Source organism: Suillus discolor (assembly GCF_016758755.1).
Source record: "Suillus discolor strain FC423 chromosome Unknown F5147scaffold_24, whole genome shotgun sequence".
In the NCBI taxonomy this organism is placed as follows: domain Eukaryota; kingdom Fungi; phylum Basidiomycota; class Agaricomycetes; order Boletales; family Suillaceae; genus Suillus; species Suillus discolor.
This window is the reverse complement of record NW_024541271.1, coordinates 59487-86645: the sequence shown is the minus strand read 5'-3', so window position 1 is coordinate 86645 and position 27159 is coordinate 59487. Positions and strand designations below refer to the sequence as shown.

Genomic DNA, 27159 nt, shown 5'->3' with positions numbered 1-27159 from the left:
AATGAACGGCAGAATACGGGGCTAATAACAAATTGGTGTTTTGCCAATGACGAGCCGCTACGCTTACTGTTATGGTATGGGCCCCCATCGTGGTAGCAGTATACTAGATCGGCACATAAACCATCAAGTTAATTCATGAGGAATATACTAGTACTACATACTAGACTATCGGTCTCTGCCGCCCCGAGCAAGCATGTTCGGGATGCAGCTCGGGACTCAGGAGGCGAAATGAAGATCAAGTCGTCCCTCAGCAATCTAAAATCTGAAACTGGCCAGAGAATTCTGCTTCAGAAGACGATATATTTGCGCCGGCTCGAAACAAGTGATATGTAGAGCCGGCAGATAAAAATTGTTGCCGGATGGAACTTGATTTATTTAGTAGTGCGCGACGTTGAAGATGCTAGCATTGACTGCAAGTGGGAGAACATAACGGGAATGTGTGTTGAATCATTGGGTGGACTGCTACCGACGTGAGCTGCGAGAAACGAGGAATGGCGTCTCCATCGGGCGAATGGCATTAGGAACCTAGAGGCCCAAGTAATGGTATGCTTCAAGTTAGTGTGTACTATCCATAGGCGAGATTCGTAGATTTGCTCACGAGTAAGCTTCGCTGAATCAACCAGAGAGATCATACGATACAATACAATACAAGAGATAAGATAAGAATAAGGGTCACATGCAAACGCGGCAGGCAAGGAAAAGGATGCCTGTAAAAATGATCCTGGCCCGGATCATTGAGATAAGTGGAGATAATCTTGTATGCACAAAAGCCTGTGATACCTTGACAGGACGGGGATGGACCGACGAATCAACTGCGGATATCACACAGAATAATCCAAACATATTCTCACTGAGTGAAACTGAAAGACAGGACGAACGTTTGTTTCAGCCGTGATGGAGCTTGCGCACAAGAAGAATGAAACCGCGAATAGCGAAGAGTACAGCATGAAGTTATTTGTGTTCTGGAATCGGAGTAGGGCGGATACTATGAGCCACCGATAGCATGACGGTTTCGATTGAACTGGGGTGAGGATACTACGTGATGTCTTGAGCTAGGTCACGAGTATACGGTTCTCCCGCGAAAGTACGTGGTTTCAATTCAATTGGCCACGGTGACAGTAAGTACGTTGCTGGCACGGATCATAGAGTGACCCCCCTAGGGGGGTTAACTCAAGAGGGGGGTCGCGAAGAGAACGTATGGATCTCGAATCTCGATTCAAGTGAGCGTCTACCATTAAAGTGCTGTGTCACATACTGTGTCATGTTTAACAAACCTGTTCAGAAAAGAAGGAAATTGCAACTGCTTCAACCGGGCGGATCACGCCGTTCGAAGAGAAACACATATAAAACCCAGTAAGTATTTGTTACGAAGTCTGCATTCTAACTCGGACTGACAAGACTATATAAACAGTTTAATACCTGCCAGCACTTACCACAACCCATCCTTCTTCACCTCACAATGGCTACTCACGCTCTCGTCTCTCAATATGTTCAGGACGTCAAGGAGTTAGACTCCTACCTGTATGTTAACCTCGTTCACATAAGCATTGCCAGTACTTATTGACATTCTTTCTCCCGCAGCACAGGATCTCCCATTACCATCACTGGGTCTTCCTTATCCCTCGCTCAAATTGCTGCTATCGCGCTCTACCCACCTTCATCTGGTTCCAGTAATCCAGTTAAGATTCAACTTACTGATGATCAACATGTCAAAGCAAAAGTATCTGCTTCCCGTGCTGTCATTGAAAGTAAGGTCGCAGCAGGCATCAGTGTCTATGGTGTTAGTACTGGTTTTGGTGGCAGCGCGGACACAAGGACAGATGACCCTATTGCACTCGGCGCTGCTCTCCTCCAACACCAACATGCTGGCGTGATTCTCCCTACTTACGCACCGAGTTCCTCTACTGCTATCCCCACCCTCTCTACTTTCGATAGCAACGCTTTTCCTTCTCCCGCACCGCTCTCTGATCCATTCACCAGCACTACAATGCCACCCCCTTGGACACGTGCTGCTCTCCTTGTTCGCGCTAACAGTCTCATGCGCGGACACAGCGGTATCCGTTGGGAACTTGTCCAGAAAATGGCAGAGCTCCTTACTAAAGGTGTTACCCCAGTCGTTCCTTTAAGAGGCAGCGTCAGTGCCAGTGGAGGTGAGCAATTTATTTCTTGTTCCTTACCTTGCTGAGGTCCTAATTCCTTTCTCACAGACCTATCTTCTCTTTCCTATATTGCTGGAACACTCATTGGAAACCCCGCTATCAGGGCTTGGGTTCCCTTGCCCTCCCCCTCTTCAGCTATATCCAGCACTTCCTCAACCCCCTTGTCAACCGAAACATCTTCGTCAGACTCTTCACCTGATTTGTCTCCCTTCTCCGCGAATATCCCCCTCCCACCTTCAAGCGATACCCTTAACCTACCCATAGATACTCTCAAAGTGGACAACTATGGAACATACGCCCTCCTTCCTGCCCCACAGGCCTTGCAGATCGCCGGCATCACCCCCCTCCCGCTCTCGAGCAAGGAACACTTGGGGATCCTGAATGGCACGGCATTTAGTGCAGCTGTGGGTGCATTGGTTGTGAGAGGCGCACGGGGAGTGAGCGTGTTGGGTGCCGTGAGTGTTTTTATGTTTGACCTTGTTTTTTTGCATTGAATTGACTTGTCTGCGGTTATAGGTTCTAACAGCCATGTCCGTTGAAGCGATGCTCGGTGCAAAGGGCAGCTTTGATCCCTTCGTCAGTGAAGCAAGGCCTCACATTGGACAGGTGCGTTTTTTCGGATTTTTCACGCGGTTAATAGAGCTGATTTTTTTTTTGTGGTGACTCCCGGTGGCTCAATCCAGATTCATTCCGCGCATCTCATGCACACTTTGCTCGCCGGATCTTCCTTTGCAAGTGAACATGAGGTAGAAGTCAAGATCGACGATGATGATGGGGTGTTGAGGCAGGATCGGTGAGTTTGGATTTTAGTCTCACCAAAACTAAATGCTTAAACCCCTGCAGTTACTCTCTCCGTACAGCCCCCCAATGGCTCGGTCCTCAATTTGAGGACCTTGCAAATGCAGCACAAGTAGTCACGACCGAGGTCAACTCCAGTAAGTCGCCCCCAGTCCAGTAGCTATATACCAACTCATTCCTTACCCCAACAGCCACCGATAATCCGCTCATCGAGCCTCCTTCTGCGTCGAACAACCAGACCGGACAAGTTCACCACGCAGGCAACTTCCAAGCGCTCGCAGTGACAAACGCGATGGACCATGTCCGTCTCAGCCTCGCGCACATCGGGAAGCTGATGTTCGTGCAGCTTACGGAGATTGTGAACCCAGCAATGAACCGGGGCTTGTTCCCAAATTTGGCGGGTGGTGAGGTCGGATTGGATTTCGGGTTCAAGGTGCGTGATTCTGGTTCGGTTGTGATTGATGGCTTATCAATTATATGGACAGGGTGTTGATATTGCTGCTGCGTCATATGTGGGCGAGTTGAATGTGCTTGGTGGAATGAACGTGGGCGTAGGCAATGTTAGTGCTGAGATGCACAATCAGAGCGTAAAGTACGTCCTTTCTTTTCTATCCTCCTTCCTTGAATAACCTATTCAACCCTACAGTTCACTCGCGCTTATCTCAGCACGGTACACCCTCAATGCACTCGATGTGACTACTCTCCTTGCCGCCTCACACCTTCTCGTGATATGCCAGGCGCTCGATCTCCGCGCACTCAACGAGGAATTGCGCGAGGCGCTCCCAGGACTCCTCCGCTCAGCTCTCCTCGAGACCTTCCCTTCGCTCACTGATATTACCACAAGTACCTCGCTCGTGGCAGCTATCATTCCAGCGCTCAGAGAGACGCTCGATCGCACGACAACGCTCGAGACAAGCGTACGGATGTACAAGGTTGCAAGCGCATGCGTGGTACCGCTCGTGACGGCCCTCTCAACCTCTCCAGTACAAGGTGCAGAGCTGGGCGCACTTCCGGTGTTCATTGCATCCGTTGCCGCAGGGCTAGTGAACAAACTGACGGAGTTGCGGTGCGCATATCTGGGCGTACAGCCGTTCGCGGTGCGCGGCGCAAGCCCTAGTGTTGAGAAGACAGAGGTAGCGTGGCGCGGTCCCACCCCAGCAAGCAAGTACCTCGCGCCACGGACGCGTGCACTCTACGAGTTTGTGAGGGTGACACTGGGCGTGCGAATGTACGGGGCTGGGAATCTCAGGGGGGATGTGTTTGGAATGCGGGATGGCCTAGAGGGTGCGGATGGGACGATTGGGAATGGAATTTCAGTCATTTGTGAGGCGATTAGGGATGGACGGATCGGACGGGTTGTGGTGGGGATGCTTGAGGGCATTGAAGGTTTGTAAAGAGCTTTCGCAGTCCTTCCGCGAAGACCGTCTTACAGGCTCCACGTACTCATAGTCCGAGCCGATTCGGAGAGGCGGTCGATGCCTATAGTATCGTCATCCTCCTACTTTTATTTTCACGGGCATATGTCCCTCATTCCCTTGCATGCATACATACTAGCTTCTGCGCAATTCTTCTCTACATTGTTCAAAGATTCCCCATCTAAATCACGTATAACAGGTCTCTCGGATAGATTTATGATACTACGTGTTTAATAGAGTTTATTGGCGTGTTAACAACGTTGAAGTCTCTTGATTTTTGGTATTGAGCTGGCACAAAAGCAAATACTACAGGTATAGTACCACACTGACCGGAACCGTATGTGTCTTTGACATTTTGTGAAACACCGTGACGGCCGCAGAATGTTTAGCAAGACTTGCCCACCACCACCGTGACATCCTCCTCCGTCACGGTCGCGATTCACATCGTGAGTTGAACTCCGAGTTAGTCCTGCTACTTTCTGCACGATGGGCTATTCGGTTATCCGATTGTCCCAGTAGGACGGCTACAATACGTGCCTATCCGGATCCTCTCTGCTTATGTGGCGGTCAGATCATTTTTCTTTGGGTGAGTGTCCGCGGCTGGTAACCGACCAATATTAGCTTTAGGTGTCAGCGTCCAATTCGCTTGCCTCACCTTTGTTCGCTTGTAAACACATGGCTTCCGAAACAATGGCTCCGACAAAGCTGCAAGCACAGCAGGACGAGGTGCAGATAATGATATTCCCACAACAAAATCTCTAAGGTGAGTTTCATTTCACCCGGTTGCATTCGAAGCACCCGTCCTTATGCGTCTGGGGCCGTCTGGGCTGGGATAGGCCTATTTCATAATTTTCATTCGTACGTTTCCGAGATTAAATTTCAACTGACAAATTTCTGGAGCTCAACTTCACGAAATAACAGTGTAACCCCCCTACCCCACGGGGACTTGGTTCACATTCCCCTCCGTAAGCATAGACGAACAATCAGTACGTCAGACTTCTGTCACGGACCTTTAGTAAAGCGCTTCTAATTTAGCGGCTCTGGAGAATGGATACGAACCCTCTTCCTGAGCAGCTGAAAATGGCTTTCCAATCTAGCTCTAGCACTTTCCTCGCAAATCCCATCACGAGTGCTCGCTTTTCCTCATGCAGCAGAAGGTTCGCCACATCGTTTCTGCGGCGATAACTCGAACTACTGTGTGCATCGTTACTTGAACCGTGGTCACAGCGCACATGAGCCGATTATTGGTCCAGCGGACGGATCTCAAAGCTGTTGTTCATTGACAGCCTGTCTGTTGATTCAATACCTGCGTGTATTATTAAATCTTGTTCCAGATGTATGCATGATGCACGAGTGGCGACGACGTGTTTGACAGGACTCAAAAATATTGATGTGATGTTCCCTTGTCGAAGTCTTAAATGAAGAGACAAATTTCTCAAAAGGAAAGGTCGGCTGTGGCACATTATGCTGATCCTACTCACACTCCACATCCTTTAGACCATTCATGCAGAAAGTTATTCCCCCGGTGGGACGCCGCAATATGCTGGCCACGGCATATACTACCTGGTGATCCACAAAGTTAACCTACCGGACGGATCTCATCTGTCACCCATTCTTTATGGGGATTCGCTCGAAATTCAAACTTGATACTATTCGACATCAAAATGGGCAATTTTCTCAGAGAGGACTCTCACAGATGCAATTGAATAGCATCACCGAGCCTGAGGCCCAACCCACGATGAGTCGGAGTATATGCGTGCTGGACCCCCTTTGGCGTTGCTCCATATGCGTGAGTCATCGCGTACTATCATCGACCTTTTGCATATCATAGATTATGTTGCTCCATATACGTACGTGCATTCTGCATTCCGTTCTGGGTGTGTCACATTGCGTGACATCCGAAACCGTTTTGTGGTAGATCATGCTATTGTTGCTCCATATACGTGAGCGCATTCTGCATTCTGTTCTGATTGATGCGGTCTGTGTCATCGTTATATCGGACCGCTACAGTGACGTGTCTTTTGACCTGACATCGATGGTTCCATCAATGGAAGTTCCGTTAGCGCACTCCATTCTCGTGACTCATACCTATCTTCGAATGAAGAGGCTCATGTCTCGGGGTTATAGGAGGTTACTTGGCATGACCAAATCTTCAAAGTGTGTCTTCTTGACCTTCTTTCCTCTCCCGAACGAGTTAAACGACTCTGCGGGTTCAATCTTGAAGGATGCTTGTAACAAATAATCATTGTTACCGACGGCACTGGTGACTAAGCCAAGAGTGTGCGGAGGCGCCAGTATGGTATATGATGCATATGATGATCGAGCTCACTGTTACTGACGTTGACTGTAGTCATCATGTGCTGACATCTGGTGTCATAGTAGTCACGTTCGTGACTGAATCGACAATATCTCAGTGTCAGGGTGTCCCGCATCAACTGTATTCGTTGTTATATCGGCCTTCCTTGAGAATCGACGTCCCCAGAAGCACATCCGATACCAGCATGCGCGAGGAACCGGTGTTAGGAACCAAAAATTCTGGTCACAATGGATTGTCACAGACGGCGTTGAACGTGTGGGTATACTTGGCCATACCCTCGATATACATATACAATTGACAAACACGATTCATCAATTTTAAAGTTGGATGTCTGGACAACGGCTGTCTGTGCGGCTCGGGGAGCTTGTACGGTCTCACTGTCGACGAGAGGTCTTGTGCAACCAGGGAGTCCCATTTCATGAAGAACCTTCGTGGATATCAATGGGTCAAGATCCGACGCGTGCTGATTGTCTTGATATCCGTCCATTCGAAGCAATTCATCTCGTTTCATAGTTTCACCCGCCGTAGTGAAGTCAACGTCAAGAGACCACGACCGCCAGTAGCACAAACATAATGCCAAAGATATTCTCCTTTGAATCAAACTAAAGTATAGTCGCAGACCCATGGGGAGGTTGGCTGGTCCGCGTCAACTGAGGTCTGGAATGTGGATATTTGTCTTTGAAGAACGTCACGGTCCTAGTATCCTCGAGAGTAGCCCCATGCCGCAAATAACAATCTTTGGCGGTGATGCAACGGTGTACTAGCGACAGGATCATTTTAAAATCCGAGTCGATATTCACAATGGATCAGACTTGAACAAAGAAGATCAGTGCATAGAGCTATCGATCATTGGCCAGCAGTCAGTCAACCAATACGATCGTGCGAAAGGGTCCAGAAATTAAGTAATCAATCAATGCCAGCCTTCTCTCTGAGCGACGCATCGCTACTACTACGTGCGGCAATACATATGTGCATGTCTACAAAATAGCATGTAAAGTTTCATATTGCACATTTCAAACAACTTTTATGCCGTCGCCATCCCAATGCTCTGCGCGGGAAACTAATTTACAAATCAAGAAGTGCGACTTCATGCATATGCGTTCTTACAGTACTGACTTTAACTTCCGCGTCCTCAAGATAACGCAACATGCACGCTGAACACCGTATGTTCTCCACAGGGTGGTGTTTCGATATTGATGATAGTGTTGCTGATTGTTTGACCCCGTGATCGATAATCTGTAACCGCATGGACCGGTGTTCATGGCAGATGCATTTGTGTTACTGCCAGCTTCTTCACGCCCGCCAGTTATGACACAAAACATCTGTTGTATTGGGACAAGTGGTACGATTTCAGATTTTTCTAAACGTTTGGCTTTCGCGCGGTTCAATTTGATCAAGACACATACGCCGGAGGGTATTCCAACTCTGCAACAGCCTTCATATCGACTCCCGTTTGTCCAAGACAATCTCCACTTATTTCCCTCTCGCCCTAGTTGCGACTGCCAGATCTGTTTTGATGTTCAAAGCTACCATAACCTTCATGCCGACTGCAATCTCTATCATGTTTGATAGTGATGCACGCTCATCATGATCACATTAGAAATAGCTTGAAATCCCTTGGGCTTCGTAGCGATTGCGAAGCCTTCTGATGTTTGGTCTCGCTAAATCCTCGAGCATCATTCATATGGCTGAAGGGATTATCACATTCAACTTGTTCACCGTTTATTCTCTGTAAGCTACGTTTACCACTCTTGACGTCTCAGTGCACTCAAAATTTCTTCGGTAGCTTAGTCTCAGCCAACCGAAAGCACAGAAGATCAACTTACCGCTGATATAGAAGATGATGCCGCATCATCCAGTAAACTAGACTATATTTGCTCCCAGCTATTATCGTGCCCCTGATTGTATCCTCTACTAGAGACTGCTACAAGCCTCGGTTCAGAATTCGATATCTAGAATTGGTCAGTTGTAGATCGCTTCTCCCAGCATACGGGATTGATCACAAACCCATATATACCGCCAGCTCAATATGAGAGCAGATTGTGTGGTGCTGTGATCGAGGTACGCTTCGTTTCACCATTCAGTCATTAGAAGGTCTAAGCGTCCCATTTTCAACGCTATTCTTCGTGAGAGGATTGTATTACGCCCACCTTCCACCACATGCCTTCCAGTTCGCTGAAATGATGCAAACTTAACTTGATGCTGAGCCTTCATCAAATATGGCTTTCAAAGGAAAGAAATAAGCTCATATATCTTCCGCGACTAATGGTATAATGGTAATACTATTTTCGAATCGAAGCCGTTCAACGATTATCAGAACCGTCTGAATGTGCTGCATCACGTTAGCGCAGTTGTTCTTGATCCTAACTCTAGCTAGCCACTCTCAAAAGTTTTGTTGTAATAACTAGTGATGCGGAACAAGGTTGTTGCCGGCGAAGCCTAGCCTTTTCTAGTTGTTGAACTTGTCAATAGTAGGTTGTTGCCCCACCACGGTTACGTGATGGCAAGCCCAAATTTCTCTCCGAAGCCCGCAGTGGTCATCGTCGGCGCGGGTGCTTTTGGTTTGTCTACTGCTTACCACCTACTAGAACGTGGTTACACCGATGTGACGGTACTCGATCGTGCTGAACATTTACCCGCGGTCGATGCAGCGAGCACTGACATAAATAAAGGTGTTTTGTTCTTTCCAGTGCCCCTCTACGACATCTGGATAGCTTACCTTCAGAACCAAGTGGTCCGTTCTTGTTACGGCGATCCAATATACACGCGGCTTGCACGCCAGGCGATCGAAGAATGGCGCGATGATATGTGGCAAAACTGTTACCACGAGTTTGTATCTCATTTTCTTCTCGCTGGGAGTGGATAATGACCATAGTACCAAATACTACAGGTGCGGTGTCCTCAACTTGGGCGATGCATACACTGAGCAGTCTATCATCAACGATCTCAAGCACGGCGCCAAGGTCGAGCGCTTAGATAGTCCTGCATCCATCAGAGCACAGTTTCCGTCGGACCTTCACAATTCTGGTAGACTAGGGACATTCACATCGTTGGACGTCTCTTCTACAAGCTACCTCAATCATGATGGTGGTTGGGCAGAGGCTGAACGTGCAGTCGGCCTCCTCATGGAACATGTAAAGAAACGTGGTGTCAAAGTCCTGCCTGGCAAGGCAGTTCAAGAATTGGTCAAAGACGAACGTGGTCAAACAAAAGGCGTGCGCTGTGCCGACGACACTGAATATGAGGCCAATGTAGTGGTCCTTGCTCTTGGTTCGTGGACTGCGAGTGCATTCCCGTCGTTAAACCTGACGGGCAAGTGTCTTGCTACGGGGTAAGTGTGCAATATTTCTGGTGCTTGGCTCCATCTGATGGGATACTACTTGCACTTATTTGACGGATACTGACATTATTGCCCGGTATATTTTTTGCATGTCTAACTATTTCAAAAAGTCAAAGCGTGGCGATGATTCAACTGACGCCGGAGGAGGCAGAGGAATATCGCAAGACACCTGTCATAGTTGATTTCAGGACCGGTTTCTATATTTTCCCGGTGAGTCATCGTTCTTTCAAGTTTGTTTCTACTTCCTTTAAGTGGTCAAACATTTCAATCCTCATTATATTTGCTACGCATGCGATTTGACAAATGTGTTTGACACGTTATGTCTGGGAATACACGTGCACGGAACTCCTTGCCACTTAGCTCCGTGTGTTCTCAATGGCGTGGCAATATTTTTTGATCGTGTTCTACTCATTACCCAACGATGAATCTTGATTAGGTCCAGTGATCATCGATCACTAATCCACTGGTATTCAGTTGAAGGCTTTGAATAGTGCTCTCTAGCAGTCCGACACTGTCCGTTGTCGACGCGTATCTATATTGCATGCCCGTTTTCTGGTTCCATTCCCTCAAATTGGTGTTTTATTAAGCTATTCTTCCTGGTTCTTGCTATCGAGTTGACTCGTCGATTTTATTAATCGTAATTGACATTGACCGAACTTTGTTTTTATAGCCAACACATCGTAATGTTGTCAAATTTGGAATCCATGCTGCTGGACACACCTACACAGTTTCTGGATCCACCATATCAACCCCGCGGACAATTGTCTCTGATCCAGATAGCGGCCTGTGGATTCCACGGTCGATCTTGAAGGAGCTAAGGGTTGAGCTGCGAGGCGTATATCCCGCGCTCGCGGAGAAACCCTTTAGTGGGACAAGGCTGTGTTGGTGAGTTTGCATTCTCCTACAGCTCATGAAAGTTCCGGGTTTTCGTCACGTTGGATATGAGATGGTCAAAACTTTCATCGTGTCCCTGACCTGATAGGGAGAAAACGCTGGAATGGTGTTGGTCTTTTCCTTGTGATCGGGTTCAAGGGCGCTTGGATTTGCGACCGATTGGGTTCAAGGGTACGGTGGCGGATATTGGTCACATTAGGATAGTCGGAAGATAGTGCCGTGTGTGCGGTGTGCGGTGAGTTGAAGGCATGGACATCTGCTTGTGATCTATCTCAACCGACATCATTTTTTCCAAACGCATGTAATGCTTTGGGTGTGGTGCTGATCGATCTGAGCAGGTATACCGATTCGCCAGATGGCGACTGGGTCATCGGACGCTATCCTGGCGATTCGGGACTAGTCCTGGCAACCAGCGGAAGTGGACATGCATTCAAGGTATATTCCACATTGATTTTTCCCTGCTTCTTGCACCACACGGTGATGACAGGATGCGTCAGCACGTTTCGCTTTGTGGAACAGTGTCCTTGAGTAAATCCGAGAACGAGAACTGATGTTACCCTCAACAGTTCCTCCCTACCTTAGGGAAGCTTGTGGCCGACGTTATAGAAAATAAGCTGGATCCTAAACTTGCAGCACGGTTTGCTGTCGATCGGCAGGTAAAACCTCCAAACGGCGAGCGAGTGTCAATTGTTTCTCAGGAGCTTAACATCGATGAATTATGCGGACCGGAGGATCTGATACCAACGTTATGATTCCATATTGCGCTATTTGAAAACCCGTATGTACACAGAATTTGTGTTCGGTTTGTATTCGATACCAGGAAAACAACGGAGAACTTGGATAACATGGCCCATACTTTCATCTGTACATGTCGCTAAATTACAAAAGGCCCACCTCATATTTCATATGTTCATGCCCGCCGACCAACAAACTCTCGCCAAGATCGCACCTCCGGGGGTATCTTACCCTCGGTATACTTCGTCAACCCACCCTGGGCTATCTTTTTTCCAAGCGCTTCTACCCACAGCTGTGCGCAACGGGCGTTGTTAAGCAACGGCAGTCCAAAGTCCACAGCGTTCCTCCGTGCAACATAGTCCTCGTCATCGAAGCCGGTGCCGCGTGCCTTTGCGAGGTTTATCACACACTGGATCTCATACTCGTCGAAAACCTCACGCAGCTTGCGCTTGTCAGTCTTTGGGAAGAAGATGCGCTTCGCAGTGACATAGGGGAGGTTGTTGAGATATGCTTCGACCTCAGGCGAGGAACAGTAGAGCTTGAAACCGAGATAAAGGAGCTCCTTGGCAACGGTGGCCATTTCAGGCTTGGTAATATCTCCACCGATAAGGACACCAGAGTTAAGGCGGGGAACTTTGAAGCCTGTTGTACTGAGCAACGACGCCCAATATGCCTCATGAATGTCTATGCCGAAGCTGGCGACTTCACCAGTGCTGGCCATTTCTATACCAGATAGTCAACAAAGTGAACTCTGAAGATAGACCGAATGCAACCCATACTCACCCACACCTAGGAAGGGATCTGCGCCTCCCAGCCGAGTCCAAGAGAACTGAGCAACCTTGATAGAAGTATAATCAAGTTTCTGCTTCATCAGATCAACAGGCTCTGGAACATCGTGGTTCATAATAGCTGCCGCTGCGGTCTCAATGAAATTATGGCCAAGGACCTTCGACACGAAGGGGAACGACCGCGATGCCCGCAGGTTGCACTCAATCACCTTGAGCTGAGGCTCGTCATTGGGCCCGCCAGCTGGCTTCTTGATAACCTGCATATTGTAGGGACCAGAAATCTCAAATGCAGCAGCGACCTTCTCCGCGATGGTCTTCAAGCGCGCCATGTCCGTCTCTGTCAGCGAGAACGGGGGTAGGACAAGGGTGGCATCGCCCGAGTGTACACCCGCATTTTCAACGTGCTCAGAGACAGCGTGGACGAGGAGCTTGCCCTTGTGTGCAACGGCATCGACATCGATCTCTTGCGCATTATCGATGAACTTCGTAATGACGACAGGGTGCAGGGGTGAAACAGAAGCAGCAGCGGAAAGATTATACTCCAGGGAAGACTCTTCGTAGACAACGTTCATGGCAGCACCGGACAGAACGTACGACGGGCGGATGAGAACCGGATAGCTAAATAGGGGGATCAGCAAGTGGGCTTAGTCATTAACTAAAGATACACACCCAACTTTCTGAGCAAAGGCTTTCGCGGCTTCCAGGTTCGTGACCTCACACCACTCGGGTTGATCAACACCGATGCTATCCAAGACAGAGGAGAACTTGTGGCGGTCCTCGGCGGTGTCAATCTTTTCTGGATCAGTACCAAGCACTTTGACGCCATCCTGTTTGAGACGAAGCGCAATGTTCTGGGGAAGTTGACCTGGTTCATGACATTAGTTTCCTGCTCGGAATGCTTGTCAAAAATTCTAAACTTACCACCGACACTGACGATGACACCCTGAGATTGCTCAAGTTCGTAGATGTCCATGACACGCTCGTAGCCAAGCTCTTCGAAATAAAGCCTATCAGCCTCATCGAAGTCTGTCGATACCGTTTCGGGGTTGTAGTTGATCATGATCGTGCGTTTGCCCATATCCCTCAGTTTCCGTGCGCAAGTAACTGCACACCAGTCGAATTCAACTGAGCTGCCAATGCGATACACACCGCTTCCAAGAACCATGGTACCATGCTCATCGAACTCAACATCATGCTCAGAGGCATTGTACGTCGTGTAGAGGTAGTTCGTGTGCGCTGGGTATTCAGCGGCCAGAGTATCGATACGTTTGACGAAGGGAGTGATGCCAAGGGATTTGCGGTGAGCGCGGACGATGTTTTCAGTCGAGGCAACGAGATCAGCAATCTGCCCATCGGAGAAGCCCATGCGTTTGGCTTGCTTCATGAGTTCGAAGTCAATGTCTTCGATGGAGCCAACTGTCTTGATAGCCCTGCTCGTCTGAACGATATTGTCTATTTTGTAGAGGTACCACTAGGGACAGAGTGAATACAGTGACTCTCGGTCGTGAACGAACTCCTTACCTTGTCGATCTTGGTCAAGTCATGCAACTGGTCAACACTGTAATTCTTGTTGTACATCGCATAAGCAATAGCAAAGAGTCGCATATCCGTGGGCTTCGACAAAGCACGATCAAGATCCTCAGGCTGAACATATGCCTCGAAGCCTTTCCACCGCGGGTCGACCTGGCGAATGGCCTTTTGGAGACTCTCTTCGAATGTGCGACCAATGGCCATGACCTCCCCAACACTCTTCATTGAGGACCCAACTTCGCGGTTGACCTGCGATGAAAACTTTGCAAGGTCCCACTTGGGTATCTTAGTGACGATGTAATCAAGAGAAGGCTCGAAGCAAGCCGTAGTCGTCTTGGTCACTGCGTTGGGTAGTTCCGGAAGGGTATGTCCGAGGGCAATTTTAGCAGCAGTGTAGGCAAGCGGATAACCAGTAGCTTTAGATGCCAGGGCACTTGAGCGACTTAGACTGTGAAAAGTTGTGTTAGGTGTAGAAAAATATGAAAAGGACCATGAACGTACCGGGCATTAACCTCGATGACACAGTATTCCTTGGACGTGGGGTTAAGTGCATACTGGATGTTGCACTCGCCGACGACACCAAGATGCCTGATGACCTTGATAGCAGCGCTGCGAAGCATGTGGTATTCGTCGTCCGGGAGAGTTTGAGACGGTGCAACCACGATCGAGTCACCAGTATGTGTACCAAGAGGATCGAAGTTCTCCATATTGCAGCAGATGATCGTGTTCTAACAAGAGCATACGCATTCAACTTCATAAAGCACAAGAAAGCGGAAATCAACCTACATCAGCACCATCACGAACAACTTCGTATTCGAGTTCCTTCCAGCCCTTCATACTCCGCTCAATCAGAACCTGAGGGGACAGACTCAAACTCTTTGCAGAGAGATCACGAAGCTCGTCGGGGTTGTTGGCAAAACCAGAACCGAGACCACCGAGGGTGAATGCAGACCGAAGGATGACGGGATAACCGATTTGCTCTGCTGCATCCAAAGCTGCGCTGACGGTAGATACAGCTGTGGACTGTGCAACTGGAATGTCGATTTCTGAAATTAAAAAAAGGTTGTGATATGATCAACCAACAGAAATCGAATAGAGGTACCTTTGAGAGCTTGCACGAAAAGTTCACGGTCCTCAGAAACTTCAAGAGTACGGATCGGAGTTCCGAGGACCTTGATGTCCAGGCGCTCGAGGACGCCCATTTTGTCCAGTTCAATGCCAACATTGAGTGCACTTTGACCTCCGAAAGTCAGAAGGATACCATCTGGACGCTCTTTCTCCAATACATATGCAACGTAGTCCGCGGTGATAGGAAGGAAGTAGACTTCGGATGCTAATTCATGAGACGTCTGCCAGGTTGCGATGTTAGGGTTGATGAGAACGGCATCGACACCTTCTTCACGCAAAGCTTTCAGTGCCTGCGAGCCCGAGTAGTCAAACTCGCCGGCTTGACCGATGCTGAGGCCACCACTGCCGACGATGACAACCTTTTTGACATCTGGACGGGGAAGCTTGGGAAGAACCTTGGCAGAGATTCTGCGAGCAATCTCTGATGGCGAGTTAAGGACATGTTCGCCATCCTTGGGGACATATGAGCCGACTGCTGGCGCAGCTACTGCTCGCAAGGTATGTGTAGGAAAGAAAAGTGCCCGATGTGGAGTGGAGTGAAAAGAGCGAGCTCCAATATTTTTACATCTAGAAAATTGACGGAGAAGAGATGACCTTATAGGAAGGGCCATCCTTTTCTATACAGCCTTAGCTAGGAAGGTCTTCAAGCTTTCAAGCTGCAAGGAGGGAAAAAACGAGGTCACTAAGATAGCTATGATGATGGAGCACAAATTTCAATATGAGTCGGCAATCAGATATTGAGGACGTACTCGTCGCGTGTGTTCTGGGTGAAAATCATACACGCTCTCGCGGTTCAACAGGGAATTCGAATCCACACTTAGCGGCGATGGGCAACTTGTGATGACAGCTAAACAACAGGTAGAGACGGCTTTTTCCTTCTTTTTAACCTTTGCGCGTACAACGTGACCTAACATGACTCATGAGAAGCTTCTTAAAGCGGAAAGTTCATCGCGTACTAATCAGCTAGTATGGTCAGTGCTGCCGGCTAAGCTAGGTCTGCAACAAGCTTCAAGTTTAGAATGCGAGTGACATGAGACCACCGATAATGATCTCCAGTAATAGAATTTAACCCTGGCTGCAGTTCGACATGGCAGGTCGCTCACTGTCATCGTGGTGAATCTTGCAGGTCGGAGAAAACTGACATCACACTGGATTTTGAAAGAGTACAGCGATCAGTGTCATTGCAACAGCGCGTGTATTATGCAGTAATGTCCCAACCAGCCAGCAAGTGAGAAATACCGCTGCAAAAAGTTTGTGTGTCCAAGAGGGTGTAGACAAATATGATGCTCCGGGCGAGAATTACGAGGGGCTTGGGGCCACAAAGTCCTCGAGCTCAATAACTTCAGAAGAATGAGCATCCTAAATGAATAGCATGCTGCCAGGTCAGCAAGCTTTGACTTTTTGAAGAAAAGAATATGTCCCTTGGAGCCCTCCTGTCGGACGTGCATTATTTTACGTGGTCGTCCGCTCGATGGGGCGCAAGGTGTCCAATATTGGCTCCGATCAGCATGTCAGAGTAAGAGCATTGAAATTTGGTGTTCCGATTATTCCAACACTTAGCACTGTTTGCTGTTCTGGTAGCAATACCTCACAGGAAGATGGATCCATAGCGTACAGGAGTTCAGTTGCGCCTACAACGGTGGCTGTGACTTCTATGAATGGTAAGCTGGGCAAAAAGCCGCTATCTGCTCAGCGCAAAAGGAACTAATGTCTTCCTTCTGTTTGTTTTCCTGCGGAAGACTAGGTCGTTTGAGGAGATCGTGGAAATCCCTGGGTACTCCCTGAGCTCGTCTCAAATAGTACAAGGACTTCTGAATCAATGGAGAGCCAATGAAGGCAAATCAGCAATTCATGAATTGCGACCGCACCTTGAAGAGTCTCGCCTGTCCTCTAGCTCCTGGCGCATAACGGCGTCCAAATCTAGGAGAGACACAAGCGACGCTAGCCTCGCTTTCCGTGGTGACAGCCGCAATTGGTTCCAGGCGCCTTCCTCCCGCAATACTTCCGGAGCAGCCTTCTCGATAGAAGGAACTAAATTCGTAGATTAATGGGAAAAACTATCACAGTTGGATCGCAGAACTGTCACATATTGGTCCGCAAAGCTCTGTAGCCTGGGGCCTGCGTGACTTGCGACTCCAACCAAGCGGCAAGCCCCAGGTTTATTACATACATTACCGCCGATGGATTTGCATCGTGCGCTTCCTGAATGGTTTAACCACATCAAAGACTCGCACGATAATTTGTTTCTCTCACCCACAAATAACACAACGATGTAATTTGAACACCTCAAGGCCCAGTCAACTGGATCCGTTACTTGAGCACTCGTCGCTGGTTTAAGTACAATTGAATGTTTAACAGAGTTTACTAGGGTAGTAAGATGAGAGATGTGTTTTGATACAATGTAAGGCATAGAAACTTCGGGTCAAGTTGAATCTTTCTTCGCTCTCTTCTTCCTCTCCGGCTCTTCATCTCGCGACCTCTTGCGACTTGAGGGCTTTACACTTTCATCTGTGGACCACAATGTCCCCTCGGAATCAGATTTCGTTCTGCAAAGCGATCAGTACGCAGGATGGAGACCCTCGTTAACAAAACTTACGAGTATTTTGAATAGTCCGACTCCGAAAGATCATTGTCTCTATTGGAGTGATTTGCTTGCTCCCAAGTCGCCACGCGCGCCTTCTTCCTCTCGCCTTTCAGCCATCTGATCCTATACCTGCGCGGCTCCCTCTCCAGCTGTGCTGTTCCATCCCAAAGTTCCTTCTTGACTTTCATTTTCTCGAAATAAGAGAACTCTAGTTGCTCGCGCATTAAACACGTTTCGCGTAGATCGGGTAACACCCTAGTCATAATGGTAGCAGCGCGGTCAAGGAGCTGCTCTGCCTCTAGAACCCGGGCCTCGAGGACTGGCATGCTGTCGACGAGGCCGGTGAATGTGCACAAGGAATCACGGTTCTCCCATTGGCTGATTGGGAAGTGAGGGTTGTCGTTTGAGGTGCAGGGACGTTGTGCAGGTTTCGTCATGCTAGATTCTGAGCGTTCGAGGTGTGGGATATGAAATTGCTTTTAAAAGCACTTGAGTCTTGATGTATCTAAAAAGGCCACAATTAGAGTCCACAAGACATAAATCCGAACAGTCGGTGTGCTTACCTATTGTTCTCCAGAGCCGGCATGCTTGGACCTTCATTGAGTGGTTCAGGTCATATGAATAAGGAACTGTATCACATTCAAGAAAGACCCTAGGAAGGTGGATATCGTCTTGCAAGTCGCAGCTAATTGCAGCCTGGCATGATGTGCAGAATTTGAGATGATGATCTACCCTGGCGATCACTTGGCGATCTCGTAGTCAAACACAGCGGAACTCGAGAAGAACGCGGCGTCACTGAATGTTCTCGATATGGTTTTTTACTTGCGCGCCTTGGACTGGTACCCTCGAGCGAGCCGAATTCGAGATCGTAAGCAATAAGGCTTTACTAGATGAAAGCATCTCATCGTTCTCCAAATTCTTTGCAACTGCATGTTTTGCCACGCCTCACACTTGTAAATCAATTGTCTGATTTAATGTAAGGCAAGATGGCCGAGCGGTCTATGGCGTGTGACTCAAGCGTAAGCTTGCCTGCAAAGCAGGTTTCTCATCCTCGTAAGAGGGCGTGGGTTCAAATCCCACTCTTGTCATTATTTTTTTTCTCTTTTTCTCCCTAAGTCTCCCAGGCTTCGTCATCATGTAGTTTCTCTCGACAAAGGTCCTGGTGCCGCTCACTGTTGATTGCAGCTGGGACGTTGGTCATTTGACTATGCTTTCTTGTTGCCACAAGTGAAACTGTTCCCGGATCCTTGCTTTGACCGCGGACTTTTGTACTGAGATGATCTAATCTATTGTTCTATAGGTACAAGCATACATCGTGTATTTAAGTTGTAGATGTCATTCCACAGAAGCCCACATCACGCAAACAAATTTAAAGCACCACAGTTCAAGTTTGACTAGTCCTTCATTATATTATTTAATTCCACCCTCCCTAAACATATCTCCAACTTGATCTAGTACCACATCTTTTCATTGGAGTACCCGTGCTTTCACCACACTACACAAAATGACTGAAGCACTCCTCCTTCATGATGTTCACTCATCCAACAACCCAATCCCAGCTTCAGGTTCTGGGGGACTTGACATGAGCGAAGCCACTCTTGCCAAATTGTCCCGAGCACAGCTGCAAAAGGTAGCTAAGGTGTGTATTGCATTTGTGGTCCTGAAGGCTAGCCACTGACCTAAAAATAGGCTCATAAAGTAAGAGCGAACATGAAGAGCGCGGCGATAATTAGAGAGTTAGTAAAACTCAGCAAGTTTGTTCCGCTGCTGTACGTGCCCCGCTTCATCTTCAATGTTATAAATGATGCTGACGATCGTTCAGTCAAGACGAAGAGAGCGAAGGGCCCCCGAGAAAGAAGTCCCGAACGACGGAGGGTCCTCCTGCTGCTGGTCCCTCAAGACAGGTCATAGACTTAGCTATGGACACAAGTTGTGAGCATCATACCTCGCGTCGTAGTGCAAGAAATCTAACACCTGTCCAGTTGATTACCCCATCATCCAGGAAGATCCCCCCAAATCCATTCTGATCCTAGCAGCCGTTACTCCGGTAAAAGCAGTCGGAAATGCTTCTGGCATAGCGCTTCAAAATCTAGCGGGAAAGTCACCAAGCCTTTCACCGTTACTCGAAAGTCCCAAGGGGCACATAGCTGTGGATGATAACTCCAGTGATCCAGGTGGTTCCTACTTGTCCTACGAAAGTCCTAGTCAGCAGGGATGTGACAAATTCCCCGTCAGCCCACGTACAGGAATGCCCCCTCCAGAAGAACCACACATGCTCAACCGGGCTGTGCAAATCATGAGGCAGATCACAGCCGACGATCAACGTGTTCTTGCCCAAGCCACTGCTCTCCGCCGGAGAGCGGCGGGGCTGAAAGAACAGGCGAGGAATGTCCGGGACGTTATACGCGCTGAGCGGGGGCGCCGTGAGAGATTAGAGGCATACTTCACGTACTGGAGGGAGATTGCGCCCAAATGGCCAAAAGATTGGATATACGAAGAAGGCGAGGAGGATCAGATCCGAACAGAGCGAGTATTTAAGGCTATGACACCAACGTATGCGCTCCCCTGTCATTGACTTGCTCGTATTTCTGACCACTTGGTTAATAGGCTACCGTCAACAGGACCAACAGGCCCACCCACCTTGTCTTTCGACGGAAGAGACGCACCGTGAGTTTTCGCTCGCAGTTCGGTTTTCCACCGGGCCGATGGTGACTATCAGGGACTCGCATCTCATTGACAGGGGAATGGGATAGCTCCCCTTCCTGCAGAAGACAAGCAAGAAGGTAAGCATTCCAATCACCTGCCTTCGCCGCAGTTAGCCACCAAAGGAAAAGTGGCAAAACGAAAACATCACGCTTAAAATGTTCACGATTCGTACCTTGAGAGATAGTATTTTACCATCAGTCATAATACATCCCGTTCTAACTTGTATCACTCACAAGTCGTGTATTTACCATACCTCGCCATCAGGAATAACTCCTGCTCATCCATTTGTCCCTGACAGGGTTATCTTGTGTTCCCCAGTCTGATTCGTGCTATATAACCTATTCAGCAGCGGCCAGAACGAAGATAAATATCGCCGCACCGATCGATTGAGCCTTAAGATCACTAGTAATAGGTAAGAGATGGTGCTCATCTGTCATACATAGTTCGTCGTGGTTCACACTGTACTTTTGCATGATATCATCTGGTGGCGAATACATAGTGTCAGTGTCAAAGCGTTAGGAAGACAAGCGAGTTGTGAAAGACTGGTAAATCGAGACTCCATGAGCTATTTCAAGCTGATTCTCGTTCAGTGTATGTATAAATTTCTGGAGGCACATACTAGAGAAATAAAGGGAGGACTCGTGACAAAGGTAGTTTCCCGTAGTCAGGCCTCTAGAAGAAAGAAAGTCGTTGACAAAGGTGGTTAACGAGAGAGTAGTGACGTACCAACTAAAGAAAGTTATCATGGACAATCATCCAACTTGTCACGGTAACTGGTGTTCTCTGCTCATCTTATCCTACGGAGCACTATAAAAATTCTCCGGATGAGTACCACAAGCGATCTAAAGGTGTGTCATGGATGGATGTGCAGGCGAAGGAGCGCGCACCAGCTATGGAAAGCTACAGTTTTGGGTAAGCAATTCTGTTTTGCAGCGCTTTCCATCTCTGCGGCTATTCAATTTAGCTTGCGTGGGAGGTCATAAGTGATTGAGGACTATGTGGAAGCAACTGTAGAAGAGAGGGAGGCGGAAGAGGGCAAAAGTCTGACCTACAAATGAAGCTCAAGGGGAGTCGCGGCAACCTGGTAATCTCTTATATATTGTGACGTTAAACGATATCCTAGAACACTTAATTTACCATCGTATAAATTACAGGACGCGATCACCATTCCTCTCGACATTTACACGAAGCTTCAAGCTCAAGTTTCAGTGTCAACATTTTCGCTCGCAGCAAGATATTCGGGAACCTCATCGAGGACCCAGATGGGCGGCATAATCAGCGCCTTCGAAGTTCGAGAACGGCAGTACCTAGCGAGTAGTAGACACAAATATAAAAAACAACGCAAATACTACATGAGTGCCACGATAAAATAATAAAAGCAGTCGCTGGCTGTGTCCGAGTTAGGGATTTAACGAAAAGCAGCTGATGGAGAACGTTTCCCTCTAAATAAAGGACAGTCGGGCGAAATTTCCCCCGGTCATACAGCGATTGGGACTGCATTCGTCTCTTCCTTCTTCCCTCCCGCAGCCTTGGCCTCATCAATTGCTCTCTTCGCAGCCTCCTTCTGTTTCTCGATATCCTTTAGCTTCTCCTTCACATCCTGCGGCTTGTTAAATGTGACGCTTCTGTGATGACTTTGAGCACCCATGCTCCCCGTCTCTGGCGCCTGTACGTTTACAAGGGGTGCAGTCGTCGACAGGCCGCGGTGAAATGTAGAGGGGAGAACCCGCCCGTCCGGGTGTTGGAAGGGGCAAGATGCGCGCGTGCAACCTGCACCGAAGCGACATTGTTGCGCGAAGTGATTTGTCTTTGGAGGATGCGTGTACGGGCAACTTGGGCGTGTGCAAGCACCACCGAAACGACATGCGACGGTGTGCTGAGGAGGCCCAGTGGTAGTAGTGGTAGCTGGGACTGGGGTGTGAGTTGCGCCTGCGACTGTTATTGGGTTGTTTTTACAAAAAGACAAAAAAACAACGTACCAGGGTTTTTGACAGCAGGGCTGACATGCGACTTGATACAGTCCTTGTCTTTGCAATCCTTGCCCTTCTCGCACGCCTCGGTGCTTAGTACAACGCCACTCTCAGCAGTAGCGACAGGAGATGGGTGGGAATATCGGCACTGCGAGTTAGTGCACTTGATCCCGAATTTGCACAATGTAGGTGATTGCGGGCGTTCGGGGAGGGCATATGCTGGTTTTAGAGGTGCATTGGATGACAAGGCGCTTGCGGGAAGCGGAATGGGCGCCGCTATTGGTGTGGACTGTGCGGGTTCAGCGATTACCGAAGCGGGAACCGACACAGGTGTAGGCACTTCCTCGATAGATGGTGGAGCAGGTGACGAGCCCATGTGCCCGCCCCGTGAACCTCCTCGCCCCCGACCCCCTCTCGCTGCACCCCGACCTCTGCCATTCACCCCATTCTGTGGGAAGCTATGTCCATTCACACCTGCGCCACCATTGAACATCGCTGCATCTCCACCCTGCTGCATTGGGTTGAACCCAGGCATACCCATACCGGGGTTGAGCATGCCCATCGAGTTCGCCATCTGCGCCATAAGAGCCATTTGACTCAACATCATTTCTTGTAGCATTAACGGATTTGCTTGCATCCCCATGCCTACAGCCATTTCGGGCATACCCATACCATTCGGGAAGCTCATCATCGCACTTGGGTCGGGCGAGGCGTTCGTGATGTTGTCAATACGCACTTGGACTTCATCTCTTCCACCTTGGAAGCGCGGACCGGGTCCTGGACCGCCGACGCGGTCAAGAAGACTACGTTGTGCCGGTGGTGGGTTCTGCATGGCCCGGGGACCAGTGGGTAGTAGGTCTGTGCGTCGGGACTTTGCTGGATGTGCAGATGGTGAGGGTGAGCGGAGACGCTTTTGAGATGTCGAAGGAAGAGCGGAAGATATGGCTTGTTGATATAGTGGTGCACCTGCTCGAGGACCATTAGGCGGGCGGCGCGCTGGGTCGCTGGAGGGTGGTTGGGTGACGGGTTTTGATTCATTAGGTATTTCTACAGGTGTTGAAGATGCAGCGGACGGAGCTTCAGATTCCGGCGCGCCTTTGGCAGCTTCAGCAAAGAGCCAATCTGTGAAGCTGGGATCTGGTGGTATTGTCAACGAGCCACAACGCACAGGGCACTAAGGAACATACCAAATTCTGGACCAATTACTGTAGACGTAGTCAGTAATGAGATTTGGGACGCAAAAAAAACGCCACTCACAATCCATGAGTTCCGAAGTTATTTGTGCTGTACAATGCGATAAGCCAGTGTCAGCAAAGGAGCTCTTGATACCACAAACCTGCAGTTTTATTGTTTATAATCATAATGGTGATATATTCCGCCATGACAGGATCTGTTCCAATAGTGAGTGTCAAAGACCTAGCAGTAAACAAGACTGAGCGCTCACCAGCATCGGGACTGAAACTACGAGCTGTGAGTTCATCCTGAATGGATTTCTGCACAAAAAAAGTGAGTTGGGCACAGAAGAAGAGTAGCACATGAGCAAGACATACTTGTAGAGCAGTTGCACGGTCAGTTCCGATGATAAGACCGAAAGGCATGATGGAATGAGTGTGTCAACGACGAAGGCGGCGACTCCCAACAAACTCCCGCTACAAGTCTCAAACATGACTAAGCAAATGCCTTGATTGGGCCGACTGCCCGATCTCAAAACATGAACAAACTTCGAAATATAACATTACTCCGAACCGCTCGTAGGTAATCCTACGTGGCTCACGAGTCACTTGCTTGAGCAGGTACGCTTTCTTGCCGGCCTTAGTGCTTCTAGGCGAACGCGGACCCGGTGTGTTCCGAATGTATTGGGTGTTCATAATGCGACGCTTAGATATGACTTCCATCCCTGAGGCTAAGGCGGAGTCCGGATCCTGTATTTATCTTCATCTGTTCTGCTACTACGACGATACGAATCTCAAAATGAACCCTCATATACATAGGCCATGTCTCTGTGGAAAGTCTATTTTGTTCCTTGATGGATTCCTTTGCTAGGACTTCCAAACACTTTCCTCAGGGACCGTTAGTTTTGAGCATCTTCCAAGCATGAACCTGGGCAATACTTATGAAAGTACGCGAGAACGAATTCCTGGTCAAGGTTCGAGGTGACGACAGCCCATTAAATCGGGCGAGGTACTATATAGGTGTGCCATGAATTTGTGAGTCGAAGTAGAGGGCCCGACCGTCTAGCTTGGGTATTCGCATTACATTGAGATATTGTCACCCACTTCGTTCGGGGCTGAGGTGTATGTATCGAGTTCGTCGTTACTTTTTCTGCTGGCTTTGTGAGGGGATTCTCTGGCAGCGTCTGGAATCGTAGGATTAGCCTTGCACGCTGCTTTTCGTACAGTCTGGACGAAATTCGACGTGCAAGGCGAATCCGGCGTCACTTAACAGCACTCGTGGAACAGAGAGGTATGGGAGGTCCAAGCCCGAGGGTATTTAGGTACCGCGGATGCGACTCCAAAATCAAAGACTGGACAGTGCAGTCAGAGAGTAAAGCACTCGAGTGCCAGGAACACATTATTTCCCTGGATTTAAGGAAACCGTTCACGCGTTAACGTCAAGCACGTTCCCTCTATTGAAATGGCGTGCAGTGCTGATAGCAGTTGAAACACGTGGTTGAGGGTCACTGGACTAACGTGGCCAAGTATGTTTAGACAGCTGCCAATGCGATTCCCGTCTACGTCGAATTTAGCAATAAACATGACAATATATAGGGAAACTTGAAGTAGCAAACGGAAGGAGCTTACCATCGGAGTACCGGCATCGTTGACACCGGTCGCACCATGCGGGGGGAAAAGAATAAACCCAGCACTCCAACGAAGAACACTTTTGTCAGCGTGCGAGGTACGTAACCTGACTCGGTCCTGTCCATCTGGAAATGGGCTAGATGATACTGCTACACCGCCTTCTTCTGCGGCTACGCCATCTTCTAAGCAGAGGGAATCCAACAAGGCGGGCCTCCCCAACTGTCGTCATGTCATACTTCTCTGCCTATGGACTTATAGGAAGAGAAAATGATATCACCAAGTAGGGCCCCGGTAGTTCACAGTACTCGCTCTCGCACACCGTGTCTGCAATTTCTCCATAAGAGTTTTGTCATGAGTACAACTCACCGGGGCTGTGTCCGTCGACTTTGGCGGCGGCCGCAGATCGTAGGCAGATTGACGGCCACAAGTCGTAGGGGAAAATGTGATGTAGTGGGTGGTGCGGAATGTTAGAATGAAAATGACGGCCAAGACAGTCGCAGTGCCTGTCCCTGATATAAACGGCGGTCAGAGACTAACCGTGTGCATGTTGAAAGCTGGAGTGTCTCTCCCGCCGCCGGCGTAGTGGGAGTACTCGATACTGCGGGTGACAAAACAAGCGAGGGTTCATGCCTAGGCACAACAAAGCAGCGATTTATCCCATCCATGCAAAATAACATGCGTCCCCCACGTAAAATCAACGCTGTGTTTTCGGGGACATTCGCCGTTCAGGGTAAACCTGAGAAATCAATTATGTATCATCACAAACATGAAGAGGCAGTGTAGGAAATACCTTCACGGAGATCCTGTCTGTGTAACACGCCCAGAGTCCGTGAACCCCCATCAAACTCCTAAATGATCCATGGCTGCAAATAACCAAGATTAAGGGCCGGCGGGCGCATCAGAAAGACCATGCTTGCCGTAGAGATGAACACATAGCTTTGAATACCGTCCTCACTACGATGATACATTAAGCGAATATGAGAACATCAGTAAAGCTGTACCCGCAGCATGTTCATGAGGGTATACTTACTTTTCCGCCATGAAACAAGCACTTGTTTGAGCATGGATGATATCGGGCATGTATCCAGTCCATTACGTTGCGTTCAGTTCATAGTTTCGTCACCGCCATCGTTATCAAGGGCATGTTTGATGTCATCTTGCCTCATTCTCGCGTGTTCACTAAGAACTTCAACAAGTTCGACGTAAGTAGGGATTCCAAATGGACATGAATCGACCACGATTCGGATTGGCAGTACTCACGTTTTGAGATACTCTTTCGAACCAACGTGCCAAACCGCTAAAAAACTGATACGCCCAAATGATGGGTATATCTATCATCCGGAGTCCGAGATCAGTATTTGTATGAAAGTGCGACAGTGCGCTGTCACACATTGCTGTAACGACTCCGAACCATTCCCGAAATCTCGCCGCAAACACTCATGTGGAATTACAACGACAAATTCTTGCCCATAACAGCAAAATCTTCCACCGATGCTATTTGAATTCGGTCCGCAGTGACTCCGCACCGTAGTAGCCTGAGATGGAAGGCTCTGCAAACCCATAAGACGGCAAATGCTGCTCCTGAGCATGCTACGCCGAGAATGGAGAGCATATGATTTGGTATAGCATTGTATCTTGCGCCTCTCTCTAAACGAACCATCTTTGCGGCATTGCGGAAGAGAGATCATCATCTGTGGTGCTTATGAAATATCTAAACTCACAGGGCTCGGGGAGGCTCGGCACACGTTTCCCAGTCTTTTTCTGTGATTCTGTGTTGAACAGTCTAAGCGTACACGAACCAGCGTCATAGAATCGGCAGACTTTCCGATTTTCCGAGATAGATCTGGAATTTGGGAGAAGGAGGCTGGAATACGGGAGAAACGGCCAATAATTGGATAAGCGCGACTGAAGCGCTTTGTAATGAAAAACACGGCGACCGACGTACTTCGGGTAAATACACCACTAGCACTCAAGACGCCCACGTGTCGGCACAT

The 27159-nt window shown here is 48.7% G+C and overlaps 7 protein-coding genes and 1 non-coding gene across 8 annotated transcripts; 4 read left to right on the top strand and 4 right to left on the bottom strand.

The window, feature by feature from the left end:
- Positions 1 to 1384: 1384 nt before the first annotated feature.
- F5147DRAFT_692440 (phenylalanine ammonia-lyase) lies at positions 1385 to 4627 on the top strand. The gene is made up of 9 exons (XM_041437189.1): positions 1385 to 1521; positions 1582 to 2150; positions 2208 to 2614; positions 2676 to 2765; positions 2843 to 2952; positions 3003 to 3094; positions 3149 to 3390; positions 3443 to 3549; positions 3604 to 4627. The coding sequence occupies exons 1-9, from the start codon at positions 1460 to 1462 to the stop codon at positions 4349 to 4351; spliced, it is 2427 nt and encodes an 808-aa protein (XP_041293330.1). The 5' UTR covers positions 1385 to 1459; the 3' UTR covers positions 4352 to 4627.
- A 4533-nt stretch (positions 4628 to 9160) lies between these two features.
- Positions 9161 to 12035, top strand: F5147DRAFT_152937 (FAD dependent oxidoreductase). The gene is made up of 7 exons (XM_041428300.1): positions 9161 to 9361; positions 9422 to 9518; positions 9580 to 10020; positions 10140 to 10239; positions 10700 to 10914; positions 11262 to 11358; positions 11490 to 12035. The coding sequence occupies exons 1-7, from the start codon at positions 9190 to 9192 to the stop codon at positions 11673 to 11675; spliced, it is 1308 nt and encodes a 435-aa protein (XP_041293329.1). The 5' UTR covers positions 9161 to 9189; the 3' UTR covers positions 11676 to 12035.
- On the bottom strand, positions 11834 to 15715 carry F5147DRAFT_773060 (uncharacterized protein; the record flags this gene model as incomplete). Its single annotated transcript, XM_041441412.1, has 8 exons — positions 11834 to 12381; positions 12442 to 13064; positions 13116 to 13311; positions 13368 to 13917; positions 13968 to 14424; positions 14478 to 14704; positions 14763 to 15022; positions 15079 to 15715. 8 exons carry the CDS (start codon positions 15713 to 15715, stop codon positions 11834 to 11836), a joined length of 3498 nt encoding a protein of 1165 aa, XP_041293328.1.
- A 1649-nt stretch (positions 15716 to 17364) lies between these two features.
- Positions 17365 to 18331, bottom strand: F5147DRAFT_152887 (uncharacterized protein). Its single transcript, XM_041428299.1, has 3 exons — positions 18252 to 18331; positions 17701 to 18193; positions 17365 to 17650 (listed from the first exon to the last, which is right to left on the bottom strand). Exons 2-3 carry the CDS (start codon positions 18123 to 18125, stop codon positions 17527 to 17529), a joined length of 549 nt encoding a protein of 182 aa, XP_041293327.1. The 5' UTR covers positions 18126 to 18193; positions 18252 to 18331; the 3' UTR covers positions 17365 to 17526.
- A 337-nt stretch (positions 18332 to 18668) lies between these two features.
- On the top strand, positions 18669 to 18776 carry F5147DRAFT_t78. The gene has a single exon. It is a non-coding gene; the product is annotated as a tRNA-Leu (tRNA).
- A 416-nt stretch (positions 18777 to 19192) lies between these two features.
- F5147DRAFT_798281 (uncharacterized protein) lies at positions 19193 to 20454 on the top strand (the record flags this gene model as incomplete). Its single annotated transcript, XM_041443218.1, has 5 exons — positions 19193 to 19327; positions 19378 to 19457; positions 19511 to 19620; positions 19671 to 20241; positions 20296 to 20454. 5 exons carry the CDS (start codon positions 19193 to 19195, stop codon positions 20357 to 20359), a joined length of 960 nt encoding a protein of 319 aa, XP_041293326.1. The 3' UTR covers positions 20360 to 20454.
- Positions 20455 to 21627: 1173 nt separating this feature from the next.
- Positions 21628 to 24001, bottom strand: F5147DRAFT_692383 (uncharacterized protein). Its single transcript, XM_041437188.1, has 7 exons — positions 23915 to 24001; positions 23809 to 23857; positions 23701 to 23754; positions 23622 to 23648; positions 23552 to 23569; positions 22374 to 23501; positions 21628 to 22323 (listed from the first exon to the last, which is right to left on the bottom strand). The coding sequence occupies exons 1-7, from the start codon at positions 23960 to 23962 to the stop codon at positions 21872 to 21874; spliced, it is 1776 nt and encodes a 591-aa protein (XP_041293325.1). The 5' UTR covers positions 23963 to 24001; the 3' UTR covers positions 21628 to 21871.
- Positions 24002 to 25068: 1067 nt separating this feature from the next.
- On the bottom strand, positions 25069 to 27159 carry F5147DRAFT_652343 (uncharacterized protein; the record flags this gene model as incomplete). Its single annotated transcript, XM_041433616.1, has 12 exons — positions 25069 to 25095; positions 25166 to 25384; positions 25532 to 25674; positions 25703 to 25763; positions 25956 to 26028; positions 26196 to 26216; positions 26426 to 26496; positions 26692 to 26755; positions 26823 to 26856; positions 26887 to 26926; positions 26965 to 27029; positions 27111 to 27159. The coding sequence occupies 12 exons, from the start codon at positions 27157 to 27159 to the stop codon at positions 25069 to 25071; spliced, it is 867 nt and encodes a 288-aa protein (XP_041293324.1).